Source organism: Haliaeetus albicilla, chromosome 4 (assembly GCF_947461875.1).
Source record: "Haliaeetus albicilla chromosome 4, bHalAlb1.1, whole genome shotgun sequence".
In the NCBI taxonomy this organism is placed as follows: Eukaryota; Metazoa; Chordata; class Aves; order Accipitriformes; family Accipitridae; genus Haliaeetus; species Haliaeetus albicilla.
The window spans coordinates 49,547,628-49,575,193 of NC_091486.1; the positions used below are offsets into that span (position 1 = coordinate 49,547,628).

The 27,566-nt window shown below is 39.8% G+C and overlaps 1 protein-coding gene across 4 annotated transcripts in view; it reads left to right on the plus strand.

The window, feature by feature from the left end:
• Positions 1–1,029: 1,029 nt before the first annotated feature.
• CLSTN1 (calsyntenin 1) overlaps positions 1,030–27,566 on the plus strand; it is a 40,796-nt gene continuing 14,259 nt past the window's right edge. For 2 of the 4 annotated variants that reach the window (XM_069782567.1, XM_069782569.1), the window contains exons 1-9: positions 1,030–1,389; positions 11,418–11,540; positions 18,526–18,555; positions 19,980–20,175; positions 22,357–22,565; positions 23,560–23,709; positions 23,808–23,993; positions 25,162–25,410; positions 27,118–27,239. In XM_069782567.1, coding sequence (XP_069638668.1) covers positions 1,287–1,389; positions 11,418–11,540; positions 18,526–18,555; positions 19,980–20,175; positions 22,357–22,565; positions 23,560–23,709; positions 23,808–23,993; positions 25,162–25,410; positions 27,118–27,239 — 1,368 coding nt within the window. In that variant the 5' untranslated portion in view covers positions 1,030–1,286. The remainder of the gene's footprint in view (positions 1,390–11,417; positions 11,541–18,525; positions 18,556–19,979; positions 20,176–22,356; positions 22,566–23,559; positions 23,710–23,807; positions 23,994–25,161; positions 25,411–27,117; positions 27,240–27,566) is intronic. The other 2 variants (XM_069782568.1, XM_069782570.1) reach the window with 1 other exon arrangement.

Sequence of the window (27,566 nt, forward strand, 5' to 3'; positions counted from 1 at the left end):
CAGGACAGGTTCTGTGCAACTTAATTATTCCTATGAAACTTCTTGATTTAGATAGTACTTGTGAATTTTTCTGAACAGAACTAATAGACTTTTGCCTTGATAAAAGTCAGTGAAACTACAAAGGTTTCTCACTCTGCAGAGTGTTTGTCTAAACTGTGAGCGCTGCTGTTCCTCCATTTGGGCAGGGTTAATGCTACGTCACAGGACAATCATTCTCTGCAGCACGGGTACCTGGGGATGAGCACCAAGGAGAAAACCCCTAGGTCTACAAGCATTAACTCGGAAAGGCACGACGGTGCTCTAAGGTGCGTTTTATGTTTAAAGCAGACACATTTCCACAGGATTGCGGATTTAGAGCTACGAAAACATAGCAAGGAAGCACGCTATTTGTGTTGTGGTGCTCGTTGCAGGCAGGTGTTGGCAGTTTGTTCCTTCCAGGTGTGGTTCGGAGCCCAGCAGATGACCAGGGTTTGCTCCCAGTGCCGTGCTGTGCCAGGCTTGGTGGTGGTGGCCTTGCCCTCCTTGGCGTCAGTGCTGGGTTAGGTAAAAAACCAGCTTTTTTGCCGAGAAGACCTGTGGGATATTAAGGGGAACGCGTTTACACAGCTTTGTATGGGTTTTAGCCCTAAAATGTTGGGGTTTTAATCAGCATTTACTTCAATCAGCTGTGTGAGGCTCCAGTGGGGCAGCAGCTGGGCCCCGATTCCTAACTGCCCGCAGCTGCAGCAACGCAGGTCCCTTCAGCTTCTGCAAATGAAACAAAACCCAAACACCCCCCCCCCCCCCGGCAGCGCCCACCCCGCCGGTTGGGTCAGAGGTGGGAAGAGGCGGCCGAGCAGCCGGTGCGGTGCCGCAGTGCCCGCCGAGCTCTGGGGGCGGATTTGGCGCGCGGCAGGGCGGCCGTTTCTTTCCGCGCTGGTTCGCCCCGCCCCGCCGCGCAGATGGGCTCTCCCGCATCCCCCGCGCCGTTGGTTCGCTCCCTCCCCCGCCTGGTAACCGGCGCGGCGGGGGGGGGGGGGAACCGGCCGCGCTCGCCGCCGCCGCCATTTTAGGTGCCGCTGGCGGGGCGCCGCGCTGCCAGGCGGGGGAGGGAGGGGAGGAGGAGAGAAAAGGCGAGCGGAGCGGGGCAGCGCAGCGCTTCTCCTCCCTCCTCCTCCTCTTCCTCCTCCTCCTCGGGGCCGAGCCGAACCCTCCGCCCGGCGCAGAGCTGAGCCCGGACCAGCGGGGGCGCCACAGCCGCCCCGCCAGCCGGGGCTGCGCGCTGCCCTGCACCGCTCCGCGCTGCCATGCCGCCGCCGCGCCGCCCGGGTATGCCGCGTTCGCTGCCGGCCCCCGCCTCTTGCCTGCTGCTCGCCGCCCTGCTCTGCGGAGGAGCGGGGGCCGCTCGAGGTAAATAGAGCCGGGGCGGGCGGGGGAGGCTGCCCCGCACCGGGGGGGGGGGAGGGCGGGAGGTCCGGTGTGTCGGTGTCGTCCCCCCCCCCCACCGGCTTGCGCGCCCGCTCGCCGGGCGCCCTGTGGGGCCGTGCCGGTGCGGTGTCCTTGGCTCTCTTCGTCCTTCGGGAGGGGGGAGGGAGCGCCGAGGAGGGCGGCTCGGCGGTGCGGTCGGGGAGGAGGGCGCTGGCCGCCCCTCCCCGGGGCTCGCTGGCGGCGGGGGTGACCCCGCCGCGGCCGTTGCACCTGCGGCGCCGCAGGGGAGGGAAGGAGAAGGGGGGGGGTGGCGGCGGCGGCGGCTCGCCCTCGGCGGTCACCTGCACCGGGCTGCTCCCCCCCTCCCCGCTCCGCCCCGAGACCTTCCTTCCCCCGAAGGTCAGTTGCCCGCGCCGGTGGGCCTCAGCCGTGCGGCCGCGGGGGCCCGGCCCAGCTGCGGCGGTGGTGGGATGCGCGGCGGCGCTCGGTGCCGGCGGGCCCGGCCGTTGCATAACGGCGGTGGCCGAGGCGGGCAGAGGTCGTCACTTGTTGCGGGGGAAGGATTCCGCTGGCGAAACGCAGCGAGACCCACCGCCCGGTCCGGTCCGGTCCGCCCGGCCGCTGGAAACGCCGAGCTCTTTCAGGGCTTGGTGAGGCGTCGGCGTGCGCCGGGTAGAGCCGAGACGGGGCTTGGGCTCGTGAGAGAGCCGTGATGGCCAGCGGAATGGGAAGGGGAAATAAAACACCCCGGAGAGCCCCTGGGGAGCCTAGCCTTGGGGCTGACGTAAAGAAGACTCGTTTGGTTGTGAGCGAGAAGAGAGAGCTGTGCTAAACCTTCGGCGAGACGGCATTTTTAAACGTTGGCCTTGTGGCTATTGATTGATCTTGTGGAGTAAAAGTATACGCATTGCAGGTCTCCTCCTGAGCAGATTTCAGTAAGAGGCTTGCGAGCGCTTCCTTACCTGAAGGTTACCCCTTGAATTGAGAGTGCCATTTCTGCAAGATTTAGCTGATCATATGATGAGGTTTGAGATCTTGCGTTTAATTTAAACGTAGATCAGAAGTGCGGCTTTAAAATGGCTTGCAAATACGTTGAAGGGAACTTCTTGATCTTAAACAAAAAGAGCTCGTTAAGGACACATCTTGCTGCAATTTCCCTACATAGGATCAAGAAGCTGCTGCTGTAGTAAGTTGTCTACCAACTGTTTAGATAGTGGCCATAATTTACCTATCCAATATCTCTCAAGTACAACCTCTTCACCAGTTTCCTTGGAACCATTAAATTTAGCTCTTACCACACCAATACAGAAGCACAATTTCATTGAATTGCTAGGCTTTTGCATCACTCGAAATTAAGAATAAAACTAAGATCAAAAACCATTTTCAAAGAAAGCTAATATGTACTTGGAAATGAATGGCAAATTTAGATAGCATTACACAGGACAGCTCTGTTAGTCAGGTCTTCTGCAGGTACAGGCTGTACTTTTTTTTTCAGTCGAATCTACAGAGCTGCTGGACTGCAGGTCCTGATCTGTTTAAACTTCATCGCGCATAACTGAGTTACAGTATGGTTCGGCTTAGTACATGCGGTTGCCTTAGTCCTCACGATGTTTTGGCTGCTCTAGGTAGGCTGGTTAATAATGTTATGTGAAGATGCATTTAATGACAAGTATGCTCTGGAGAGCACCTGGAAAGCTGCTAGGGCAACTCGCTTTCTTTTCCCTATTGTTAGGAGAAACATTTGTTTGGAAGTGTTTATGGTAGACTTTCAGTTTTGTGCTGTATTGTCAGTTCGTTTTTTTTTCAAGTACAGCTTCATTTTTTTCATCTGTGACTTTAAAAGTCCTTGCTGCTGAGGTCGCTAAGATTTATTGTAAGTGGTGAGAACTGAATTCCGTTTGGTTCACTAATGTGCAGAGATGGACTGGAAAGGCTACGCCAGAGTGGCGAGTTCCACTCTCCAGTCCTGTGTGTTCCTGTGGTTGGAACAGGGGAGTGAAAAGTGGTTTCTTTTTTGATGATGGAAAGAAATGGAAGTAGCTTTTGGGGGGATGTGGTCTTACACAAAAGTTAGGTGTGAGCTAGCTGACCTACCATCTTCCCTGTAGTTATTTTAAGGGGTGCAAAGAGTGGCTTCACATTCTAGAGAGGCATATTCCTGTCCAGCTGATGCAGAACTCTTAATTTAACTGCATTTATCTTGTAATTGGTCAAGTTGACCCAATTATTTTTAAGCTTGTTGGACTAACGTTGGAATGGAAAAGCAGTAATTAGCAGTGCATTCAAATAGTCTTTGTCAAAGTGAAGCAATTGGATATTTATCAACAGAGCTGAATGGGGAGTGGAATGGAGTGACTTTTCAGATGAAAAGGCAGTGCATCTGAATGGCTGCTTCTTCCATAGTTACTGACCAGGTAGAGCAATATACCTCTGTTGCCTTGGGCCCCTTCCAGCTTATTGTCATTTAGGAAGGGTATTGATCAAAATAATACGATCTTGAGGAAGCTTCGCTGATCCGTGATTATTTCAGGAAGTTATGTGGTGCTATGAATGTCTTAGCTCCAAACCACAAACCACTTTCTTGCTACCACAGTCTTACTGCAGATGTTTCTTTGACACAGGAACAGACTTTATAATATAGGACTGGTGGTTAGGTTTCTATCTCCTTTTTAGAGACAGGGAAATTTAAGACTACCCTAAAGCATTATGAAGAGTCAGTCTGGCTATTTATGGGGGCTGTGGTTTTTTTTTTCCTCTAAGGATTTATGAAAGTAAGAGACCACCAAGAAGAGACAAAATTAACCAGTGCTGGACCTTTCTATGATGCATAGTGCTTGGGAAAGCATAATATATAGCCATCTCTTAATGCAAACAATTTTCATCTCTTTTTCTGTATATAGTATATAAAATAATACACTACTCTGGAAACTGAGATGAAGGAGGGATGGTCTGGGCAAGCATGGTTTACTTAATGTGTTTGGAATACTATCATGCCAGTTGTCTTCTCGCGTGTTATTAGACTGCAGGTTGTGCTGTCTGTGCCAAGTTATCGGGAAAATTTATCAACAGAAACTTTTCTAGACTTGTAAGTATACCTTTGATTTGAGGTCTTAATGTTTCTGCAGACTTGAAATCACCAGTTTCAGAGTAGTGCAAAGAGGTTTTTTTAAGAAGGACAGAAGCTAGGCTCACAGACTTCCCATTTCTCCTGAAAGTTAGAAGGCTTGAAGTTAAATGCAGATCAGGCCACAGGACAGCATCATGTGAACAGATTAAATTAGGATTCTGGTATTCTGGGTAAAGCGGCATTTTCTGCTGTGAAAATCTAAGTGTCTGATAGCTTAGTGGCTTGTGGCTATGAAACTTCTGCAGAGGAGAAAAAACTTGTGTAGTCATTGGCGTTTTCTCAACACAAGCACTTTTACCATTTTTCTGAGCCTTACCATTCTATTTAGTTGTATTCAGAGAAGTCTCTCTGAAGTTTTGTTTATGATATTAAGGGGCATACATCTTGTAGCATTATCGTTATTGTCAAAGACAGAAGCAATACGTCAAAACATGGGAGAGTTTACTAAGTCGGAAGCCTTGGTCTTAAATAAATCTTGTTTTGCACTCTGATTTATTTGATTCGTACTGATTGACTCACATTGGCTTCAGTAGGGACTAAACCTCCTTAGGAGCCTTTAGAAAGTATTACTAGAAACCTCAGTGCCTTTGAAGAACTGTCTGTCCTTTGTTTATAGTATTAGGTCTCATCTCACTTGCTTTGTATTCAGATTGAAAACAAGTTGCTGCTACTGCTCCCAGTTGGTTTCCCTGGTTTTAAGTGGAGTCAACAAGTAGAGCCAGAAGTGCTGGCTATACTGAGATGATGCTGGCTGTATTTGTAAATAAGATTCCCTTTCAAGGAGTGAAGTTTATAAATGTTACAACAGTTAGAAAGTAAGTGATTTCCACTCTTGCACTATAATTAGCAACATTTAAGAGAACATTTATGAAATTAGTGTTTACAGTTAGGGGCTTATGTTTTCTATTTCAGTGTTCTGTTTAGTTTAAAACATTTTAAATTTCACTTCAAGAATTAAGGCTTTGTTGCCTTAATCCTATTTAGACTGTTCCGTGGTGGGATATTTTTGTTTTGCTGTTTTCCCTGCCAGGCTTTTATCCAAATTGAAATTTGGTCAGTATATTCTCTGCAGTCTTTGGCACTCTGAACATTTCTTCTGCTGCAGTTGTGGATAATAAAAATTGGAACTAGTTTCTAGTCAGTCATTTGTATGTACCTTAGTTTCAGGCTTACAGCAAAACTTCCACGTGTCCTTGTACAAATGAAATCAGATTTAGACAACTGGTTCAGTGTAGAACAGGAAACTCTCTGTAAGTGGTGATAAACCAGAGATTTTTCACTAGGCAAAATACAGTTTAATAAAACCTGTTGAATTCCTACAGCCATGAGCTTGAATACGGTGTTTTGGAGAATTAGTGGTAATTGTACAGGCTCAAACTGTAGGCACCTGACAATTTATAAACATTACCTTGTGCTCCCAATGTATGACAGTTGAGCTTCCAGAGCACAAATTACAAGTGCTCCTTAACTGTGGCAAAGAATCCAAGATAGAGATCTGAAACTGTGGGATGAATTTCAACCACCTGATTTTCCTTCAGTTAGAAACAGTAGAGGCTAATGTTAGTGGATGCCCATGCCCTTAGCCAATTCCTCTCCTAGTGCAGATCCATCCCCCTATATTTTGTTACTGTCTACCATTCTCGTGTCCCAGTAATGGAAATTGTAGTTTGTCTGGAAAACCCATATAGGTAAGAAAAGTTCCGTGCTATCAAGAAAGTCAGCATTTAAGCAGAATTTGTGTTCAGTTTTATCCCATTGTTTGTACCTGGTTGTAAGACGATTTTTGATAAAATTCTAGGTATGAGAAGACCCAATTAAATAAATACAATAAATGTTTTCATTACCACTGATACTTTTCAAGTTGTTTGTATACAAAGTTAATCCTCACCCTTTTCTAATAGAAAACAGAGGCACAGCTCTGAATTGCAGGCTGATGAGTGTAGGGCAGGATCAGAACACGCATTATCATCAGGCCGTGCTACACCCTTTCGTATTAAACTTTGCTTTCAGGTTGGAGAAGGCACATTTTGTTGTGTAGATCTTTACTCCTTAGCTAACTATATTTTTCTGTGGTTATGTACTATACAAAGTTGTTCTTTTGATGATATTGCTTGAAATTTCATCAGAACAGTACTAAATTACAAATATTCAAGCTAAGACGTGCCTCAGTTTTTATCATCTCACTGAAAGGCATGTTTGTATTTTCTTACATCAAAAGGAGTACAATTAAACAGAAGATGTACAGTAATCAAAATTTTTGTCAGACCTTCAGGACAGGAGTAAAGGACTGTACTCAGTTCATTGAGTGCAGTTTGAATTGACAGAGAGTACAATTCTCTTTCTATGCAATCTCTGGATTTTTCGTAAAGTCTCAAAGGTGGATTTGAAAAATGAATATTTCATGTTTATCTGCTGTCACTAGATTGAGAATCTAGCTTTCAGACTCTAGTACTTGTTACTGAGTTCATTCAATGTGTTTTACCAGTTAATTCTTAAGAAATTGTTTTGACATAAATCATCTTGATCTAGTTCTAAAGATGTGTAAATAACACTATGTATTAGAAGTAGTTATCCAGAAGAAAAAATATTTTCAGCTACAGCCCTTTCTGGTTGAGGTGTGCCTAAATCTTTAGTGATGTAGGTGCCAGATCCCATTTAAGTCAAATGAACTTCTGACCACTTGTAAGAAGATAACCAGAGTCCTCAGAAGGGACTTTGATAAGTACATTTAATTTTAATACGTTCGCATTCAAATACTAGAACTGAATTTTGATTGTCTTAAGATTATAGCTTTTGATTAAAGATTCCATACTAGCCCTAAACCCCATTACCCTGCCTACATATTCATTTACATTCATCAGTTCTTTTAAACAACAGGAAAAAGTTGCTGCTAGTTATCTGATGGGTTGCATTCTGCAGCATCAGCCATTGCTGTTGGTGAAGCATCCTTTCTTTGAGGTACATTCCTTTTTCTGCAGAACAGTCAGTAGTAGTTCCAGTCAGTATTAGTAAAAGCTGGTCTGTTCTGTTTGATGAGAAACTGAGCACATAAACCTAGAGCAAATGGTATGGTAAAAACCAGTGTTCAAGGCACGCATCACATCAGGCACCTCCTATAGCTTAGAAGCAATTATCTTTAGATAAACCATGTTAGGCGGCTTGTGCTCACCTTGCAGATGCATGTGCAGTCATTGCTTGGCAGCAGTAAAGGCTCTAGCATGAGCTTTACAATTCAATTTGCTACCTGGAAAAAGAGGTATGCTTAGCTGTCTTTTAAATTTTTTTTGGCCGCTAAAAACTAAGTAGAAGTCAGCTTGCTGTGTTGTGCCAGGGTGGCTTCCCCCACTTGACTAGATTAAATGCTAGTTGGGATTTACAACAGATTCCAGTTGAGGCGCTTACAAATAGTGTGAATATTGTATTTCAAGGAAACCAGGGTAGTTTATCCCAGTTAAATGGCAAGAGATTAACAGCTCAGGGCACTTTGTTAGTGTCAAGCTTGGAACAGGCCGACTGTTTTGGTTTGAAATTAACAGTCTGGCTTTGAACAAATTTCTCTGTAGATTTCGGGAGTTTTGTGACAGTTAAAGAGGAAAAAAATGTGAAAGGATAGTTTTCAGTCCAACGTTTAATAATGTTTAAGCCAACTAGGATTAGAAGAATACTTGGTTCAATTTCACAGTTGGTTCAAGGGAAGCAGTAATGTATTGCTAATAAGCTGTGCCTCATATTTCAAATGCTAGCTTGAGAATTTCTTACAGTATCTGGTTATGCTAGAGTCAGTAGATCACAAATACGGATAACGGGCCTTTCCTGGATATTCAGCAGTAAGTTTGGTGTTTTAAAACCCAGTGATGTTTAGCCTTCATAAACACAAAGGGATTTAAGCTTTATGTTTTAAAATCTGGTGATGTTTTAGCCTTCCTAAACACAAAGGGGTTTAAGCTTTATGATTTTATTGTCTACAGCACAATAAAAGGACATGACTTTGCTTTTAACTGGGTCTGTTGTTTGAAGGTTCACTAGACTCTGCAGATGCTTAGCATACTCATAATTCTGTTCCTATGTGGTTACAGTACTTCAACCTTTTATAGAACTCCCTACCCTACAGTAGTGGGATTTAGTGTAGGTTGCTAAATTAGGAGAAGGTTTCTCAGTGCTTTAAAAAAAAAAAAAAAAGTTGTAATCTACGTTCAGAAGCATTAGAATGGAGATGGATTTTTTTCTGGTAGAGATCTGTTCTAGTATTTTATACTAGGTCCTTGCAGAGACTAAGATGAACGGATGAAAGAACTCCGATACGTTCAGTTGAGGTATAACTGCCCCGCATGCACTGACAGAAAAATACACAACTGTGTCCTTCTCGTGCTCCGAACAGACGTAGCTGTATTAGTGAAACACTTTTCTTTAGACCAGATTTGACCTGAGAGACGTGTTTCAATTGGGGACTCACACTTCAACAGTTATTGGCGCCTTGCCTCTGAGGGAGGAATGATGTGTTAGTCCCTTTGAGCATGATGAAGTTTGTTTTAAAACGCCAAGTTCCTGGGAGGGTGCTGCAGCAGTGTACTTCTCTGGGTAAATAGAACAATGTGCCTGACATTTAGCTGGCTATTTGGTATGCTGAATATTGAAAGCATGCCCATGTGAGTGTATTGAGGCAATAAAGATAGTGTTGCCATATTGAGTAAAACCACATGGTGGTAATTAAACACTGTTTGCATTAAAATAGTTTGTTGTGAGTTCTCTCTTGCTGCATTATTATGTATGAAGGTACTGTATCCTGTCTAGCAGTTTGTTGCTACTAACCAGTAAAAGATTGCAGATGAAAGCATACTGGGAAAGGATTATGGTTTCCTGTATAAGTGCTCTACCTCTAGGTTTAATCATTTGTTTAAATGTCCTTTTATCACTGTTTTTTTTAATTCCCCTGGGTAAGCACATGACAGACATCATGAACCCATTTTAGTTTGTTGGAGAGGCAAGATTCAAAAGTCTAGGTTAGCCTTACACCTCTGCCTCTTTTGACAATCTGCTTATATAATTCTTTAGAAAGGTGAAATAGCAGTACTCAACTGTGTTAAAATAGTGATCTAGCTGTAGTATATAATTTTCTGTGATTGCACAGAGATTTATTTCAGAAGTTGCATGTACTTGATCTCGTGAAGACCAAAACCTGGGTGATGTCACTTACTGAATGCTGTTTGGTATGTTTGTTATAACCTCTAGCAAAGCATTTCTTACATTTGACTGTACATCACTTGCTGAAGATGACTTGGTTTTGTGTGGTAAGGAGCAGTGTTCAGGCCCTCTAGATTAATGTTTTCCGTAGTGTCTAAGCAGCTAGATACGTACAACCTTCCAGAATTAGATCTACAAAATTAGTATAAATTTAAGAAGCAGGAGTATGTGATAGCCTGAGAGGTTTTTTGAAGTAGCAGATATACATTGCCCAAAACAATTTAGGTGAAACTGTTGCATGTAGAACCTCAGCATGAAGAGAGCTAGACCAAGAGAAACAGCATATTCAACTGTCAAGAGGAATTAGTTATTACATCACATATACTGGTTCTGTGGGCTACAAGCTGTGTTTATCATTGGAGAGCATAACATGAAGATAAATATTTAATAATCAATGCACTCTCACATTGGATTCTCATGTAGTAGATGATAACCTAGTAGATAACGTATGATTTTGTCTTGTGTCTTTTGTGATGTACTAGAAAAAACTGTTTCTGCAAGCTGACAAGGAAAGATACTGCACTTACTTGCAGCAAAGGAAGAAGACCAGTCATCTGAAACATGCTCAAGTGATTGGTGTATAGATTCTTCTGTGCAGAGTTGAAGAATGCTTTTATGGGCAATCTCTTAGTGGAGTTTTCCAGTTTCTTAAGGCTAACTACTAAATAAGTGAAATAAAAAGTAGTCAGTATTTAACTCAGATTTCAAGGCATTCTATTAGATGACAGAAGAGGCCTGAGATTTTGGTCCCTTCTTCCAGTAGTGTTTGAAATCTGCATTAGGCATACGCTGGATTAAAGAGCACAAAGTACAAGTCCTCCAAGCCCAGCAAGGCCTGGAACGCGTGTGTTGTGTCTTTGCGGCGGGGTGTGGGGCTGCGAAGCGGGTACCTTGCCCTTTTCGATTGCCTCTCCTCTCTCTTCCTTTCTTGCATTTTGCGTAGTTCCTTAGCTTCTGCAGAACTCCTGGAGTCCTCCTCTACCTGGGATGCCATATAAATGACTGGTAAAACTGATAAGAAAGGTTCTAGATAGAGATCTTACACTGGGACAGAAATGTCTCTCATTCCCTGTTTGTTTCCTTGGCAAGTGTCCTTAGGCCTTATGTAGAAATTAGTTAAGTTTGATCTCTTTTCCACCTGTTCTCTTAATGATAATTAAAAACCCCAAACAAGACAAAATGCTGAAACTGGAAAAAGCCTTCACATTCTAAAGAATAGTCCTCCAACTGGTTCCCAGGTTTTCCAAGTTGGAGAGAAGCAGAGTGTAAACAAACCCTTGTGTTTCATGTTGGCCAATCTTTTCTCATTTGGTGCGGAATATAGGTTTTTCTAGGGTCACACTTGGCACTGATGGCAGCAGCTCCCCATCTCTGTTAGAAGGTTTTTGAATTGCACTTCAGGGGCATCTTAAATCCCAGCATAGTTAAGAGACTAGATTGTCTGAGTTACTTTTGGAAAGCCTACAGGGACACTGAACTCTTCTGAACAGGATTTTGTCTCAAATTTTTTAATTTAGTAAAATGCTGGTTCAGATTTAGAAAAATGGAAGAGGAAGATATTTAAATCAGTATTATATAAAGAATTTTTTAAAGAAGTTGTCCATTTCAAACATTTTGACTTTGTACTTTGTTTTCCTTTCAGTTAACAAGCACAAGCCATGGATTGAAACAACCTATCATGGTATAGTTACAGAAAATGACAACATGGTGCTCTTGGACCCCCCTTTAATAGCCCTGGACAAAGATGCTCCTCTGCGTTTTGCAGGTAAAGAATTCATGTGCATTTCTTTTTTTAAGAAGTGGAAATGCTTTCTTCATGACAAATGTTACTTAGCGTGTTTTCCCTAACAGTAGCATAATGTTTCAAAGCTTTTAGACCCTAGGAAATGTTTGTGCATGGACCAGAGTTTTATGTCATATTTGCATCCATAAATATACAGCTGTATCCAAATACCCAGACCAGAGAGTACTCCATATTGCAGGTATTCCATGCTTCTTTCAATTTCATGTGTATGTGTTAATTTTTCTGTTTTGTTGGGGGCTCTTTTGGTGTGGGTTTTTTTGTTGTTGCTTTTGCATAGTGTCTAACCTTCTTCCTCAGTCCTCTGGAGTCCACATTTCACAGTGTTCAGTCTGGGAGTTCTGAAACGAGTATTTTCTTATCATTCTGAAGAGAGGTTTTGGGTTTCTTAGTGTTGTTCATTTGTGTCTTACTAGATTGAAAACAGTAGTTAGCAGAATTAAGATTGTATTTCTTCCGTGCGGTATTTGGACTTAGAATTCCTGTAGAAATCTAGACTTTCTGTGATAAGCTTGCTTAGCAGTTTGGGGCATTTTAAAAAATGGACGGCCTCTTCTACCTGAAGAAAAGGCTTTTTCTCCTCTAACAAAGAGTACAGAGAATGGTGCATAAGCCATTTGCAAAACGTTAGGCTAACTCTTCACTTTCAACATAGGACTGAGAGACGACAGTTTTCTTACAAACTTCCACGGTAGTTTTTTCTCTGGAAACTACTGTTCTAAGAATACTATATTCGTTAATTGGATGCAGTATTATGGAAGGTATGTTTTTGGTTTGACAAAATACTAGAAAACTGTGTTTCAAGAATACTATTGGGTATCTGCAGGTACTTAAATTATTTGTAGTGGATAACGCAAGCTTAAATTAGATACTTGCAGAAGCTTACTTGGTTGAGTGAAATTTGAGGGCTAAGAACCCTAGTAAAATACCTAGAGGATGTGACAGTAGCCATTTTTGGGAACATTGCTTAGCCTGGTGTCAAGGAGGAGTGTTTAAATCAACAGCCATTTGAAATGTTCAGCATGCTAACTGCATTGTGTGCTACAGTATTATGGCAACTGGGTCACAATTTCTTAAAGTGGTACTTAAAAGTAACAGTGTTGTTGCATTATCGTAAGGCTGTAATTATCTCCAAGGCTATCTTACAAATTCAGGAAGTTCAGAGATAATGGTAAACCTCTGAAATTCAAACTTTCTCATGCATTGGATACACATGGCGGAGGCTCTTAAATGATCTTAACTGGAAGTAAAACTGCTGTCTATGAACAAAAAACTTTTCCAAATGAGGAAGCTTGTATTGGGATACATAAAATCCGTTAAGTATAAAGAGGTATAGGAAGGCTGACTTGCGTACTTGGTGATTAGGAGAATATGAATGATCTCTCACAGTTCTTAAGTGCTTTAAATGTAAGCGCTGGTAGTTTGACAGCATTGAATAGATTTTGAAAATGGCGATTTTATATCTCTTGGTGGATAGTAAAGTTTTCTTGAGTGCTCGATATCATGAAGCTTTTAGAAAGTACTGGCAGATTATCTTCAAATATATTGTCAAACTTGCAGAGGAAAATCCGATGTCAAAGTATCTCTTCGAATGGCACTACTTTTCCATTGTGTTGATCTAAATTGTATAAACCTGCTTTCATTTAATGAACTTTTTTACCAACTGGAAGTTGGTTTTGTTAAATGTTTGTATAAACATTATATATTTTGGCTTTCAAAACCTAACAATTCTTAAGCAGCAGCAGAACAATGGATTTAAAGTAATTATCTTAAATTCTGAGTATAGCATGCTAATGTTGTAAAGAAATTTTCCTCGATATGACTCTGTTGGATTTAAATTGCGTAAATTTTGAATGACTGTGCTATGGGAATCTACAAAAGTATTTGTCTACCATTAAATGGAACAATACTTGCATCTGTCTTTGAGGAGGCCAAATGTGGGAGACGTGCTGAATCAGCGTTATCGATTCTAGTTGGTGGTGCTGTAGTTATGTCCTAGGACGGAGAATAGCATTGTTGTTGTCCAGCAGCATCTATGTGGGTGTTTAAGTGTGAGAAGCCCATTAGATCAGTGACATGTTTTCACAGCAAAACAAAGCATTTTCAGGATTAAGTGGTTGTTTCAGCCCTAACTGGTATATTCCTACTTATAAATCAAATTTATTCATGCTTCAAAAGGTTGGATATTTTAATTAACTGTGCCCCCTAGCTGAGCTGTGAAACTTTTGAACTGTCTGCAGGTTTAAAATATTTTAAATAGAGCTTTTTGCTTTATTTCAATTTTGAGCGTGTCGAAACATCTTGAAACTAATTCATTTAAATGCTTTGTAGTACATGAACTGTGGGGCAAGTAAAAATAATATTTTATTGCTTTGCTCACTCTGTGCTGTGGGTAGGATCCTAAAATTCAGGTGTGCAAAAATAAGTAGGGTTATATAGACATTTATTTCTAGCGTAATTTGTATGGTTTTACAGCTGAAACGACACACTTTTGAAAACAGAGCTTTAATATAGTCATGCCACGTTGCCTCATCATGCTGCCCAACGTGTAGCGACCCTATGGAATCACTGTTTTGTACCATGATTGTTACAGATCTGCTTGAGAAGACAATGCATTTTCTTCTTCATCAGTGAAACTTTTCTGTGTTGCAAATTGAGTCATGTCGGAATTTGATCCAAAATTGTTTAGCTGAAAAAAATAAAATAAAGGACAGCTGCCTTTTCTATTGTACATTACAGTAATTTGTGTCCAAAATCAGTTTTAATGTCTGAAGCTCTCAGTATGGATTTCCCCTTTGCTATGCAAAAAGGAATTGAATTTTTATTGCATTTGAAACAAACGATATTGTATCTGGATGCCTTCACATCGCTGAATGTGTTCAGTTATGAGAGTATAACGCAGGGTCTTGCTAGCAAGTTGTTTGAAATGTTTCCCTTGTGGAAGGAAACGTTTCCTTGGTTTTTTGATGTGTCTGTAATAGGATTTTAGTCCCTCTTCCCGCACCCCACCCCTAGAGAAAACCACCTCTCAGCCACAATACTTTATTTTCGCCTTACTAATCTGGGATGCAAGAATTATTTTTGTGGGGGTTAGGAATTTTTTTACTTAGAGCATGAATATACATAGAGCTTTGAAAATGATCTTGCAGAATCTCGATTCGTTCTTTGAAAAAAAAAAAAAAAAAACCAAACCAAAAAACAAATCCACCAAGCCTTTCTGTCAGCCTCTCCCCGGAGGTGTGTGGGGTTCCCGTGTCCCAGTGGGCGAGCGCTGATGCCGTGTTTCCACAGTGCAGTGCCAAGCCGTGTTTGTTTAGGGCAGGGAGCTGTGCTGACGTCCTGTCTGCAGCAGGTCGGTGTGTAATGCAGCACTCGGCTGGGTGGTGGTTGTAAAGAAATGATATGTAGAGAAGACAAATGACACTGTGTAATCAAACAGAGATTTTGATCTTGTTACATCCAATGAGCGATTCGATGAGCGTACAACAAATATGTCACACAGCCGGTTGGCAAACCAAAGAGGAATTTGTGTTGTGATAGTATTTCAGCCATTTTTGCATCAAATTTAAGGCATGCGTGAAGTGACATTTTATACCTACCGTGCGTACAAATGCACACTGAAATGGACCTATCACTAATTGTGAAATTTAAAATTGGTTTGCTTTTTAACAGTATTGTGTGGTACTAAGAAATACTTGTTTAGGAGGCGTTCTAAAGGTACTGAAATGGGAGGCTTTCCTAAAGGCTTTCCATGATGCTCCTGTAGACTGCTGTTTGGTTAGAGCTGGGAGAATATACTGCCTTGCCTTCCGTGGAACGGAAATGTAGAGGGATAGCTGACTCCAAAGTCTCAAGAGTGTCTAGTCAAATACTGTATGTCCAGTTTAAATATCTTAAGAACCTTTTTTATAACTATATAATTGTTTTACATCGTTATAACAGTAGAGAAAGAGATAGAACAATAAAAATCAACAAAACCTTAAAATTCTACCAAATCCTCACTGTAATTTGATTGTGCTGCACTAGAAAGGAGAAATACAGAATGCCTTTAGGATACAGGATTACCGTATGTTTTCTGGCTAGCTAAAGTTCCACAAACCTGTGTGATCTGTAAAATGAAATGTTTTTTCAACTGTGATTACAGCTGAGTGAAACACAGTAAAGTTCTGTCCTAGTTCCGATTTACTTAGCTGAACAATTTCCAATGTATCAAATATAAACTAATTTACAGATTGATCATCATTGTGTTCTAAGATTACGAATAGTAAAAATTTATTTCAGTAATGTACCTTAACATTAGAATGGAATGAGAAAAAGCGTTAAGCTTATGTGACATAGCATGAAACCTTAGGGAGCATGGTATGGAACTAAGCTTACTTATGGCAATGAAAAAAAATTCACTGCCAAGAATTCTGTAATCACAGAAGAGCCATACCTATACTGTATAAATATATGCATTTCATAACTGAGATGAAAATATAATCTGTGTATGGGCATATTAATCTGTAAATTGTCTTATTTGTCTTAAAACAGCTCTGTAATGGTCTGTAATGCATTTTTGAGAAAAGAGGGGGAGCTTTAATTTTTTAAATACTTTGTACTTTAGGGAATTATTCCTTTTTGCTTCTTTTCATTGCAGAGACACTTTGAAGAAGGGAATTTAAAAAGCCTGTTAGGTTGGGAGCTCTGCATTTTCTTGTTTAGAGCGTTTATAAGTAACACCATAGTTTTTTATGCATTATAAGTTCTACAGCCACAAGAACCTTGTCTGTGTAGTAATAAAAGGGCTTTTTGTTAATCTCACTTGTGTGAAGTGACAGATATGGTTGTATCAGGTCAATTATTGTTCTGAGAAACATCTGGCAGGAATTGAGCTATAGTACACCTTGAACAGAAGCTTTGCACCTTAAAAAGCACCTGGAGACATACGGATATTTACCAGAGAGCTTGCTTACGTCTTATGCTCAGGAGTCAAAAATATAATACCTGAACTTCCTAGCAGCCAAACTGGTGTTGGTGCCAGAGTTAAAGGTCGCTTCAGATGGTACAGAACTGACCAGTTTTTAAACAGCCTCCCCTTCTTGCAAATAGGTAGTTGCTGTAGTAATACATTTCTCCCCCTTCTTTCCATTATCAGGCTTTCTGCTTTAATGTTCCCTTCCATATATTTTTTTCCTGTAATCTTAATGTTTCACACAATGCTTGACTCTCAGGGTTAGAGTTGCAGGGCATTGGTGTGCAGGAGTAAGAGATGTGGAGTATTTCAGAGCTCGCAGTTGGAATGTAGCTTCTGGCTAATCAGCGGTGTCAGCCACGAATTTAAGCAGTGTAAAATTTTCTTGAATGATCCTATTGCCAAAACACATTAAAATCCAGGATTATATTTATATCCTGTGTAAGAATAGACTGAAATAAATTATGTGGGTGCCACAAGAGGCAGCATACTTGGTGCATTAAAATAAAGAGCTGATTATAAATCTAGAGATTACCTGAAGTGAGTTTCAGGGGGAACTTAATGAGAGCTATTTCAGAAACTGGCTCCTTTTAAAACGAAGGACTACAAATCATGATACATTGTAAGGTATTTTTCCTCAGTTATATTTCTGCTTCAATATTAAACTGTAAATTTGTCTTTTTAAGAAGAATATTTCTCTGTAACTGTAGTGCCTCATCTCTTTGTAATGCCACTTTAGAATGGAGACTTGAATAACTGTATTACTGCAAGTTGTCTGAAATATGTGAGAATTAACAGGAGATCTGCTAGAAGTGATTTTAAAGATACAGGTCTGCTTTGTTGTACTGGAATCCAGGTCAAAGATGATGGTAATCAGGAAAAAATAATTGATAAGCTGGATGATATGTAAAAAGGTGATAGTTTGGGGTTTTAACAAATTATGATTTCTAGGGGAGTAAAGAACAGGGTTAACTGTCATTTCATTAAAACCGTGAAACCATTCCAGGTACCTATCACAGTCATCTAATACCATTGTAAAATTCGGTTATATCGGAGATCTCCTTGTAAGTGTGGAAGATCCAGAACACTGTGGAAGCCTGTACTTTTCTGGAGTGGCTGGCAGGGGCAAGGCAGGCTACTCTAGGGCATCTTCAGTACTAGTAGATGAGTATATTTGAGTACCTGAATCTCTTCTGTCCAGCATTACAGTATTTCAGCAGTAGAATAAAATGATAGAAGCCGTTGGTTACTTGTTGAACCTGGAAAAGCTGTATGCTACTAGGAAAATACATGCTCCTTCCCACCCCCACCCCCCCACATTTCTTACATGTAAAGCTTTTATGTTCATTGGGACCACAATTTAATGTGTATATTTTTTAATCATGAATTACGGCAATACTGTCAAGTTGAGTTTGACACAGAATTTAAATTTTGCAAATGCTAGGTGTTACAAACCTAGACTGATAAAAATTCATGTGGAAACGCAAAAATCTCATGCCTCCCCCCCCCCCCCCCCCCCCGGGAACACAAAACGGGAATATGAAGTTTTTTCATTGTAGAAACATGGTGGTTTCAGTATAATAGATACAAACTTGTTTAAATTATTTAATGTGTCTTCTTTAAATAGAATAGTACAAATAAGTTCTGATGAAAATTCTACTTTATGGATAGTACTTCATCGACATGGAATTTTGAAAATATCTTTCATTTAGTAGTTGGTATTAAAAAAAGACAAAAAAAAACCCAATAAGCCTTTTGATAAATTTATTAAATACTTCAAAATTTTACAAACGACAACCTGGAGTTAAAACATAAAATTATATTTAACCTAACTAAAACTCTAAAATCGTAACAGTTACAGCAAATCACCACTGGATTTTAAAATACAATTTTTCCAAAGCTTTTCTGTGTAATGTGTACATCTTTGCCTTTTCCTTATTTGCTCCCTTTCAACCTTTCCTGTTACTGACTTGGGTTTATCTTTTCTCCCTTTAGAGAGTTTTGAGGTGACAGTCACCAAAGAAGGTGATAAAGGGTTCTTTCTATCCCTTTTATGAATATTAACCTACTAACTTTGGTTATGAAATGGGGAATCAGCACTTAAACAGAAGATCCTGTCATGCTCTTTTGTCCCATTTATTCTCCCAGTTTTTTTCTATTTTAAAATATATTGATTAAAAACGGTTATGTAATCAAACCCTTGGTTAGAAATATCTGTAAATCAGACATCCATTTGAACCATTTTGGGATTATTTTACATTGTATGGACACTGAAGAAGTTGGTTTGGGGCAAATTGGTGTTTTCTAGTATTTTCATTGATAGCTTACTACTTTGGGACATCTTAAGTTTTTTCATATGCTTTGTGAAGTAATACTTAACTGCCGAAGCATTATAACACCTTCCCTGCAGTACACTTCCTTCAGTACGTTTAAAATCTGAATCAAACACCTTTTTTTGAATACCTCTAGACATGTTTACAGTAGGAGTGCGTTCTTGGTACTATGATACCACTGCAACTACAATAGCAAAACAGTGTTTTCTGTTGATGTAAGAAAATCACCTTTAAAACGTAACAAGTTACACAGGTAAAAACACAGTGTAGGTGATCAAACTGTTTATTGAGTGGCTTTTGTTAGCACAGCTGGGTGTGCTAGGCTCACTCTGCAGAACGTGCTGACAGATGGACCTAGCTGTGCTGGCAAGAGGTCTTGTAGTGTAATCTTAGGCTTAGATGTCTTTTTAAATGAGGTACTAGGGACTTCTCTTGCAAGTTTGTTAGGATGAAGAGCTTGAATAGAAAGGAAAGCCTACTAAATCGTTCCACGTGAGAGCTTCCTTGACTAACATATTTGGTCTGTGTTAGTAGATAGCTGTTGAAATGGATGCCTGAGAAGTTGGTATTTCTACCTTTCTCATTCAGTAGTTTATTTTGATTCCCTAATTTTAGCCAGGTACATTGCACAGGAAGACTTTGATCTGTTGACAGAATTTCTGTAATTATGGTGCTGAACCTATACTTGAAGCTTTTTCATCCCTTGACTTGTAACTGTGCATTTTAACCTTTTGCTCTGGTCAAAATAAACAAGCTGCCCAGCTGCTCCCAGTAGCTTGGCATAGAAGATACTACCAGTGGCCTTGGCTGTATGCTCTCATAAGATCTACTCGTATCCTAGAGCTATCTCAAGTACTCCTGTGAAATGCCTGTCTACATTTCTCTTTTTCTCTTTTGTATTCCTGCATGAATGGATGCAAAGTAAACAAGTTGCTTGGAAGGCAGACGTATGCTTCTTTTTACTAAAGTTCCCAGAAATCACTCATTTTAAAGCACAGTGCTCTTGCTTTGTCCACAGACCCTCACAAACCCTTGGCTGCAAAATATTTGGTTATTTATTTAAAAAATGTGTGATAATTTTGACCAGTTCTAACCCCTCTTACTTTGAATCTGTAGGTGAGATTTGTGGATTTAAAATTCACGGGCAAAATGTTCCCTTTGAAGCAGTGGTAGTGGATAAATCCACTGGTGAGGGAATAATACGCTCTAAAGAAAAGCTTGACTGTGAACTACAGAAGGACTACACATTCACCATACAGGCCTATGACTGTGGAAAGGGACCAGATGGAGCGAATGCAAAAAAATCCCACAAGTAAGTAAATCTGTGGTGGGCTGAGGGGAAGCTTGGTTTCAAGTGGTCTCCTGCTTCACAGTGTGATTTATGGTCTGTGTATTTAGAGTAAATGTAAACCAGGTGTTAATACTGGAAGACTTTCGTACAATGGTAATACAAATAGCAGCAAAATGGAAATGAACTGTTTTGATGATACTGCTTTAGTCTAGATGATACTGTAGTCTAGATGATACTGCTTTATCCCTTGATGTTTCTGAATTTACATTAGAAAATAGCGTGGAGATAGAAGCAGGAAAACTGTTGAAATAGCTAAAATCTGGCTTGAGTTGACATAAAGAGTTTGCATGAGATACCAAGCCTGGACATTGTTTCAGAATTCAGTTTCTAAAAGCAAAAAACTGGTCCAAGAAGTCAGTCTGTATTAAACTTGACAAAATGGAAAAGGATACATGTTGCTGTCATTTCCAGACAGCCTTGCCAAAAATACCGAGGTCAATAGCATAAGGTTAATCTCTGCCTAGATTAAAGAATGGGAACAAAGCAATCTTTAGCTAATCTTTATCTAAAGAAAAAAACCGCAATGTAAAATGCTCTCTAGAAAAATCCACTTGAGAATAACTGTTTAACACCCTGGTGTAAACATCTGCAGAGCATGTGGAAGATTACCATTTGTGTGAAGCAAAGAAGGGCATAAATAAGATGAGGAATAGACTAGCAGCAGTCCTCTTGGTGACAAATACAACCTTGTCACTCTGTAGCTGTATGCTTCAAATAGGCAGCAGAAAGTTATCTCCTTAAGGATTACACTTATGGAAAATAGGTATGCCCTTAAACTCTGTTTGATGTTCAATTTGACTTTTCAAGAAAGATTTCAAGGAGACAGATGGCAACAAATGATTTGTTGGGTTGGCTGGAATTACATTCTTTGTTCAGTTTGATAGTGACAGTTCCTTCTCCGCACTGTAGAACTTACCTATAATTTTTTTACCTGTGCTGGTTAATCGAGTTCTAAACTTTCTTCCGATGGCCCTAGTAAAAATGATGGTTATCCAAATTCATGGTTATGTAATGAACCAGTACAGCGCTAGCAGTATGCTCTGCAACTCTTCTTTTCTGCCAGCAGAATGATGTGTTTCCAAGACCTGCACCTACAAACCACTGTTGAAATTTCTCTGGCCCATGGCTGTCTGTGTTGTGGGTTTTTTGTGGCTTTTGACCATCTTGGAGTTTAGCCCTTAAAGTCAAGAATATAAAGTGTGTTTGGTACAGAAGGCCATATTTTGTGGCATTTATTTAGCACATAGGTTAAAATGAAACCCTGATGCCTTTTTTTGTTTGTTTTGTGGGGTTTTTTTTAGCATAAGCATTAGAAAACTTTTCCTTTTATGGAAGGACTGTAGTGATGGAATTCTTTATTAGTTTACATTCCAGATGCTTTTCATTATTCACCTTTTCTCCTTGGGTATTGACAGAAACTGCATTATTTTCCTATTCCGTATATACCAGCAATTGGTGACAAGCATGAAAGGACAGAATTCAAGATCCAATCTGTTTGGGATTAGATGGCTAGCTATATGTTGTCTTAAAGTGTATCTTCCACTTCTGTGATTCTTCCATTTAAATTGTCTGATCTCTCATTCCTACATCAAGAAATAAGCCAGTTTTCACTGACTTACACAGCTCAGTATTTTGTTAGCAAAAGAAAGCTATTTAAATGCAATTGACTGAGCTCTTAGTCTAAGACCAGTCTTAACTGTCATTCTTATTCACATGAAATAAAAATTGGGTGTTTATATCAAATACTCTGACAGCAGGAAAGAACTAGAAGGATTGTACGGTTTTAACAGAAGTAAAAGCCTGTTTTGTCATAGCTGTATTTTGTTGTATTTCTGTAAAATGGCGGCAATTTAATAGTTGCAATACAAGGGTTTGAATTTTATTTGCAAGTAAACAGGGATAGTAAGCAATAACCTAGAACTACACTGAATTATATAGCGACGCACTGGAAAAACCCACTGCTTTCCTAGTTAGGGTAGTTGAGATTGTTAGTTTTGTTAGTCTCATTGGTCACTTCTTTCCAGGAACTTAAATTCTGAAGGATAGCTTCATCTGTAAGAGAGGGAGCTGTTTTATCAGATTCCTTGCATCAATAGGAGTTTTGCAATATATAGGAAACTGACCTTTCTGTTTTATTTCCAGAGCAACAGTACATATTCAGGTGAACGATGTTAATGAGTATGCTCCTGTGTTCAAAGAGAAGTCATACAAAGCAACAGTTATTGAAGGGAAGAGGTATGACAACATCTTGAAAGTGGAAGCAGTGGATGCAGATTGTTCACCTCAGTTCAGCCAGATTTGCAATTATGAAATTGTAACTCCGGATGTACCTTTTGCTATTGACAAAGACGGTAAGAATATGATGCGAGACGGAGTGGGAATTACTATAATTTTCTGCCCTAAGAATGGGGCTTCAAGCTGGTCAGCATAAAACTATAGCAAGCCCATTTTAACCCTTTCCTACAACATAGTTAAATGGAGGTGTTCACTTTAGCAGTTTGAATTGGTAAGGAAAAGTGGGATGTCTTTCAATGCCAATACCATGTGCTATCTACTGATGTAAGGAGCAGATGGTGTGTTGCATGTGTGGTGTTTCTTGTAAAATGCTTTTCAAAATAAAGGAAATATGGTAGCTGTATTATGTTTTAAACCGGCTCTTGGTAGGATTTTTTTTTTTTCCCCTGTAGTTTTCTATTCTGTATTAGGATAGCTTTTGCTAATTAGCTTTCAAAATGGGATTCCATGTGTGCTTTTCACATCTGAGATGCTTATATGTGGCTCTGGAGTTCACAGTATCATGGGTATTGGTTTTGAAGTATAGTGATTTGTTTAGGTCATTTCCTTTCTGCTGGTGATCTCTGGACCCTTCAAAATCTATAGACTGCTTCTAGGGGTTCAAGCAAGCTGATTAAGCAAAGCAAAACAGTTTTTAGTGGGCTTTAGTTTGAGGTTTTGGGGGATCCACATTGCCAATGGATAATTTTCATGGGTGTGCAAATTTTTAAAAACTGAAGAGAATCCTGGCATGTGCCAAACAATTTATGTGCCAGTTACCACCTACAAACAGTTTCATTTTGAGTAATATAATGTACTGTGAAGAGCCTGATAAGTATATACCTGCTGTTCTGTGTATGTGCTCTCATCTTGAGATTTTTAAGGATCTGGGCCTGATGTCTGGCATTGAAAAGTCAGATAGTGAAGGGCTAAATCACTTGCAGGTGTGTCTGTTAAAGTCTTGGTACCTGTATGAAGTATATAGGTGGTGTCTGGATGCATTTAATGCAGCAATGAACCTGAGAAATGAGTAGATACTGATGTCTGATGATTGCTTTTTTTTCCTGTCAGGCTATATAAAAAACACAGAAAAGTTAAACTATGGTAAAGAACATCAGTATAAACTGACAGTAACAGCGTATGACTGTGGGAAGAAGAGAGCTGCTGAGGATGTGTTAGTTAAAATTAGCATTAAGCCTACATGCAAGCCTGGCTGGCAAGGTTAGTTTGATCTCCTTCCTATCTGCTTTTAGCATTTGCCAGTGCCTTCAGTGAAACATGAGAGATTTTTAATATTGTTTCTTTGGATAAATATACAGGTTGGAGCAAAAGAATAGAATACGAGCCTGGTACTGGTTCATTAGCTCTCTTCCCTGGTATGCGTTTGGAGACATGTGATGAGCCAATAACCTCAATTCAAGCAACAGTTGAACTAGAAACCAACCATATTGGTAAAGGCTGTGATAGAGACACCTACTCTGAGAAATCCATTCACAGACTCTGTGGTAAGAATGCTTTTGTTAGAATAAAGTGGTCTCTCTTGCTTATTAGTTTTTCTTTGAATATTACATTAGACAAATCAATGAGTAGATAGGGTCTTCATTTGCATGTAGTTTCCTCCAGCTTTTTTCATAGCAGGCAATAAAAAGCTTGAAATTGGCTGAAGGTGACTTTTAAAATAATTCTCAAATGCAGTAAAGAATCTCTTTATTCTGCCTCTCCACTAGCTTATATAGGCTAACAATTTCCATGACATGAGACTCATGTTCAAGAACTGAAAGAATGTTATCTATGCAGAAGGGTATAGCCATTAAAACCTCTTTGTTTTTCTGAGGCATGATGGATATGAAGGATGCCATGTAAGAAATACACGGTGAAAAACTAAGTGACAAAACCAAGAAAATGTGGCTTGGAAAAAACAGTTTACTTGCATCAGTTAAATTTATACTGCGCTTGCCCTAGCAATAAAGGGCACCTTGGCATCCACGTATGCTGCAGTTAAAGGTCTTTCGAAAAGTTTATGAATCCTTTGTAGCTGATATGGAAGACCCGAGATTACAGGAGAAATTATCACTGATGACTTAAGTCTTCAACTTCAGTTGAAGTTAGTTTAAAGTGTGATACGGTGTGACCCTAGAGACCCAGGCAATTCCTAAGCTATTCCCTGATGACGTCACTGTGACATTAATGATTTAGGTTTGAAGTGGGGAAAAAACAGCAAACCAAGTACCTGCTGGGTATCATTGCTCCTGACTGTGATATTATTAGACAGTGATCGAGGAAGGGATGCTTATGCAGCCCTCTTCAGCTGCATGGATATTGGTCTTAGAACTAGTACAATGTCAAGAGAAAGGCATCATGACAAGTGGTATTAATGTAATGGTTCCTGAGATAGAGGCAAAATAAGGTTGTACAGCTGTAGAGGTAGTAAGCAGAACAATTTCATTGAGATTAGTTGTCTGCCGAGAAGTTAAATTTATGGAAGTCATCATGATACTAGAAGTCTATTCTTAGTGCTTCATTATTTAGAGGGAGAATTGCATGATGTGTGATGGTAGTGCATAATCCTGACGGTGCTGAAAAATTAGTGCTCAGAAAAACAGCTTGGTTTGAAACTAGCGGTGATCTTTTTAGTTTCTACCTTTTTTTTTCATTTGAGTGTTTTTATTGTAGGTGCTTCTTCTGGCACTGCTGAGCTACTTCCCCCTCCAAGTAGTGCTGCTAACTGGACAATAGGCCTTCCTACTGATAATGGTCATGACAGTGACCAAGTCTTTGAATTCAATGGCACACAAGCTGTGAAGATTCCAGATGGCGTTGTCACAGTCAATCTAAAAGAGCCCTTCATGATCTCAGTATGGATGAGGCATGGGCCTGGAACCAAAGAGAAAGAGACAATTCTGTGCAATTCAGACAAGACAGGTTTGTTGATACCTCAAATATAAACAGTCATTGTTTGGTTTTGTTTGTTTGCTTTTATATGCTGTGGCAGCATATGTGAGAACCTTAAGTTTTTTCTCTAGGTTAGGTATTTCTTGGAAGTGAAATGAATTGGACTGTAAAAGTCACTCTTTATTGTGCTTACCTATAGGCATGGCCTTAGATTATCTAGTTTCAGATTGGCAGACTTGTTTTTCTAATTCTATTTCAGTTTACATTATGCGTTTCTTTTTGCCATGGTAGATGACTTATTCTGGCAATGCAGTCTCGATTTTGCATCTCCAAACACAGCCTTGCTCTTGGTGCTGCCTAAAACCATTAAGATACATATCCCAGGTTTGGTGACAGCATTTGCTACTGTATCTTTTTTTTCTAGAAGGAGGTAATTTCTCTTTCTCCAGTAATGAAGTTTTTTTCCACCCTGTGCATAATTTCAGTCTCTGTGAATGCTACAGACACAATAATTTTGAAGACGCTATTAATAAGAAGGAAATCTGATAACGCTGTTTCCATGATTGCTGTCTAATGGGGGTAAAAGAATTCTTGTCTTTGTTAGCTGGAGCAGTGAATTTGTTCCGTGTATAACAAAGATATGTTATTTAAAATGCTGCTAGGTTTTTCAAAGGAAACTATGTTTCAAATAAAATTTAAAATATATTAAATTAAGAAAGATTTAACAGTATTTTGTAATATCCTAAAGGCATTTAGTTGAACAGGAGAAAAGTGACTGTCATTCAGAACCGGGTACAAATGTTCCCCTCTTTTCCCTATCTTCACCCATTCCTCTTAATCAAAATCCAAAACTTTGGATTCATGGAAGTAAATGAACTGGAGAAAAAAGGCAAATTTAAATACAATTTTTCCTGTTTTAAAGTACACGGGAAGCAGACCTTCCTTTTTTCTTCCTTGGTTTGACTTAACCATATAATTTTTGCGACAGATAGTTTCTGGTAGTATAAATACTGTTGCCTTCATTTCGATGGTACATTATGCAATATTGAAAGACTGGAACTAGGTTTGTTGGAGGGGGACAATTTTGACTATATTGCACTGGAACAATATAGTCAGATTTAATGCTGTCAGGCTGAAAGATTGACATGATTTTGGTATTTTTTCATTCCCTCCTTTCTTGACTCATCCATGCCATGGAAGGGATGACGTAGCTAAAAATGTTTCTTTTCCTTATTCTTATGTGTTTCTCTAGCATCTCACCTTTGTATTTATTTTAAATGATAAATCCTTTAGAGCTATGACTATATAGTTTTCTCTTAGGAAAGCATGTCCACCTGCCATCATGTGTACATGTTCCAAAACAGTAATTAGACGCAGCAGAAGCTACTCATTTGTAACAAAAAAGCTCTTCTATTTGCAAATAGAGCTTTTTCCTTTTCTCCTGCTGACAGGTTTATCTCCCTGAGTCTTCAGTCCTATGCCTTGATTTGGGTTGGATTTGGAGGTAGACATGTCTGTCTATTGTACAGTGTATTACTCATGGGTTCTTCAAGAATGTTTGCCCTAACTACTGTTACAAACGTTTTGCATTCCTCTTAACGTGCCTGATTTACTTGTACATTTGTTTCTTCCTATCAATTGCTTGGGGATTTATGTATCAAATTACAGAAGAGATGAATTTTGTGGAGTTCTTCAGGTTTACAGAAAACAATAATGTTAATTAAAACTCTTGTGCAGATATGAACCGGCACCACTACACACTCTACGTACACAACTGCAGACTTGTTTTCCTCTTCCGCCAAGATCCTTCAGAGGGAAAAACATACAAACCTGCTGAATTTCACTGGAAACTAAATCAAGTAAGTTTGGAAGGACAGTTGGTAGGATGTTAGAATGCAGGGAAAACCATCAGAGACTAAACTCCCTGACAGTATAATAATTAATAAATACTTTTTGCAACTCCAGACTTGTGATGTCAGGTTTTATAGAACCCAACAATACTTATTTTATTTGTGATCAAGTGCCAGAGATAGATTCTGCTATACCTTTTTGTCTTCAATATAAAATACTGCTTCAGTGGTTTTATTAAACCCAGTAGGATACTCATGAAATGAAGTACAAGTCATTGTCCTGAGAGGTAGGAAAATGTGGATTTATATGTGAAAGTGCAATGTCAGTCTTTTAGC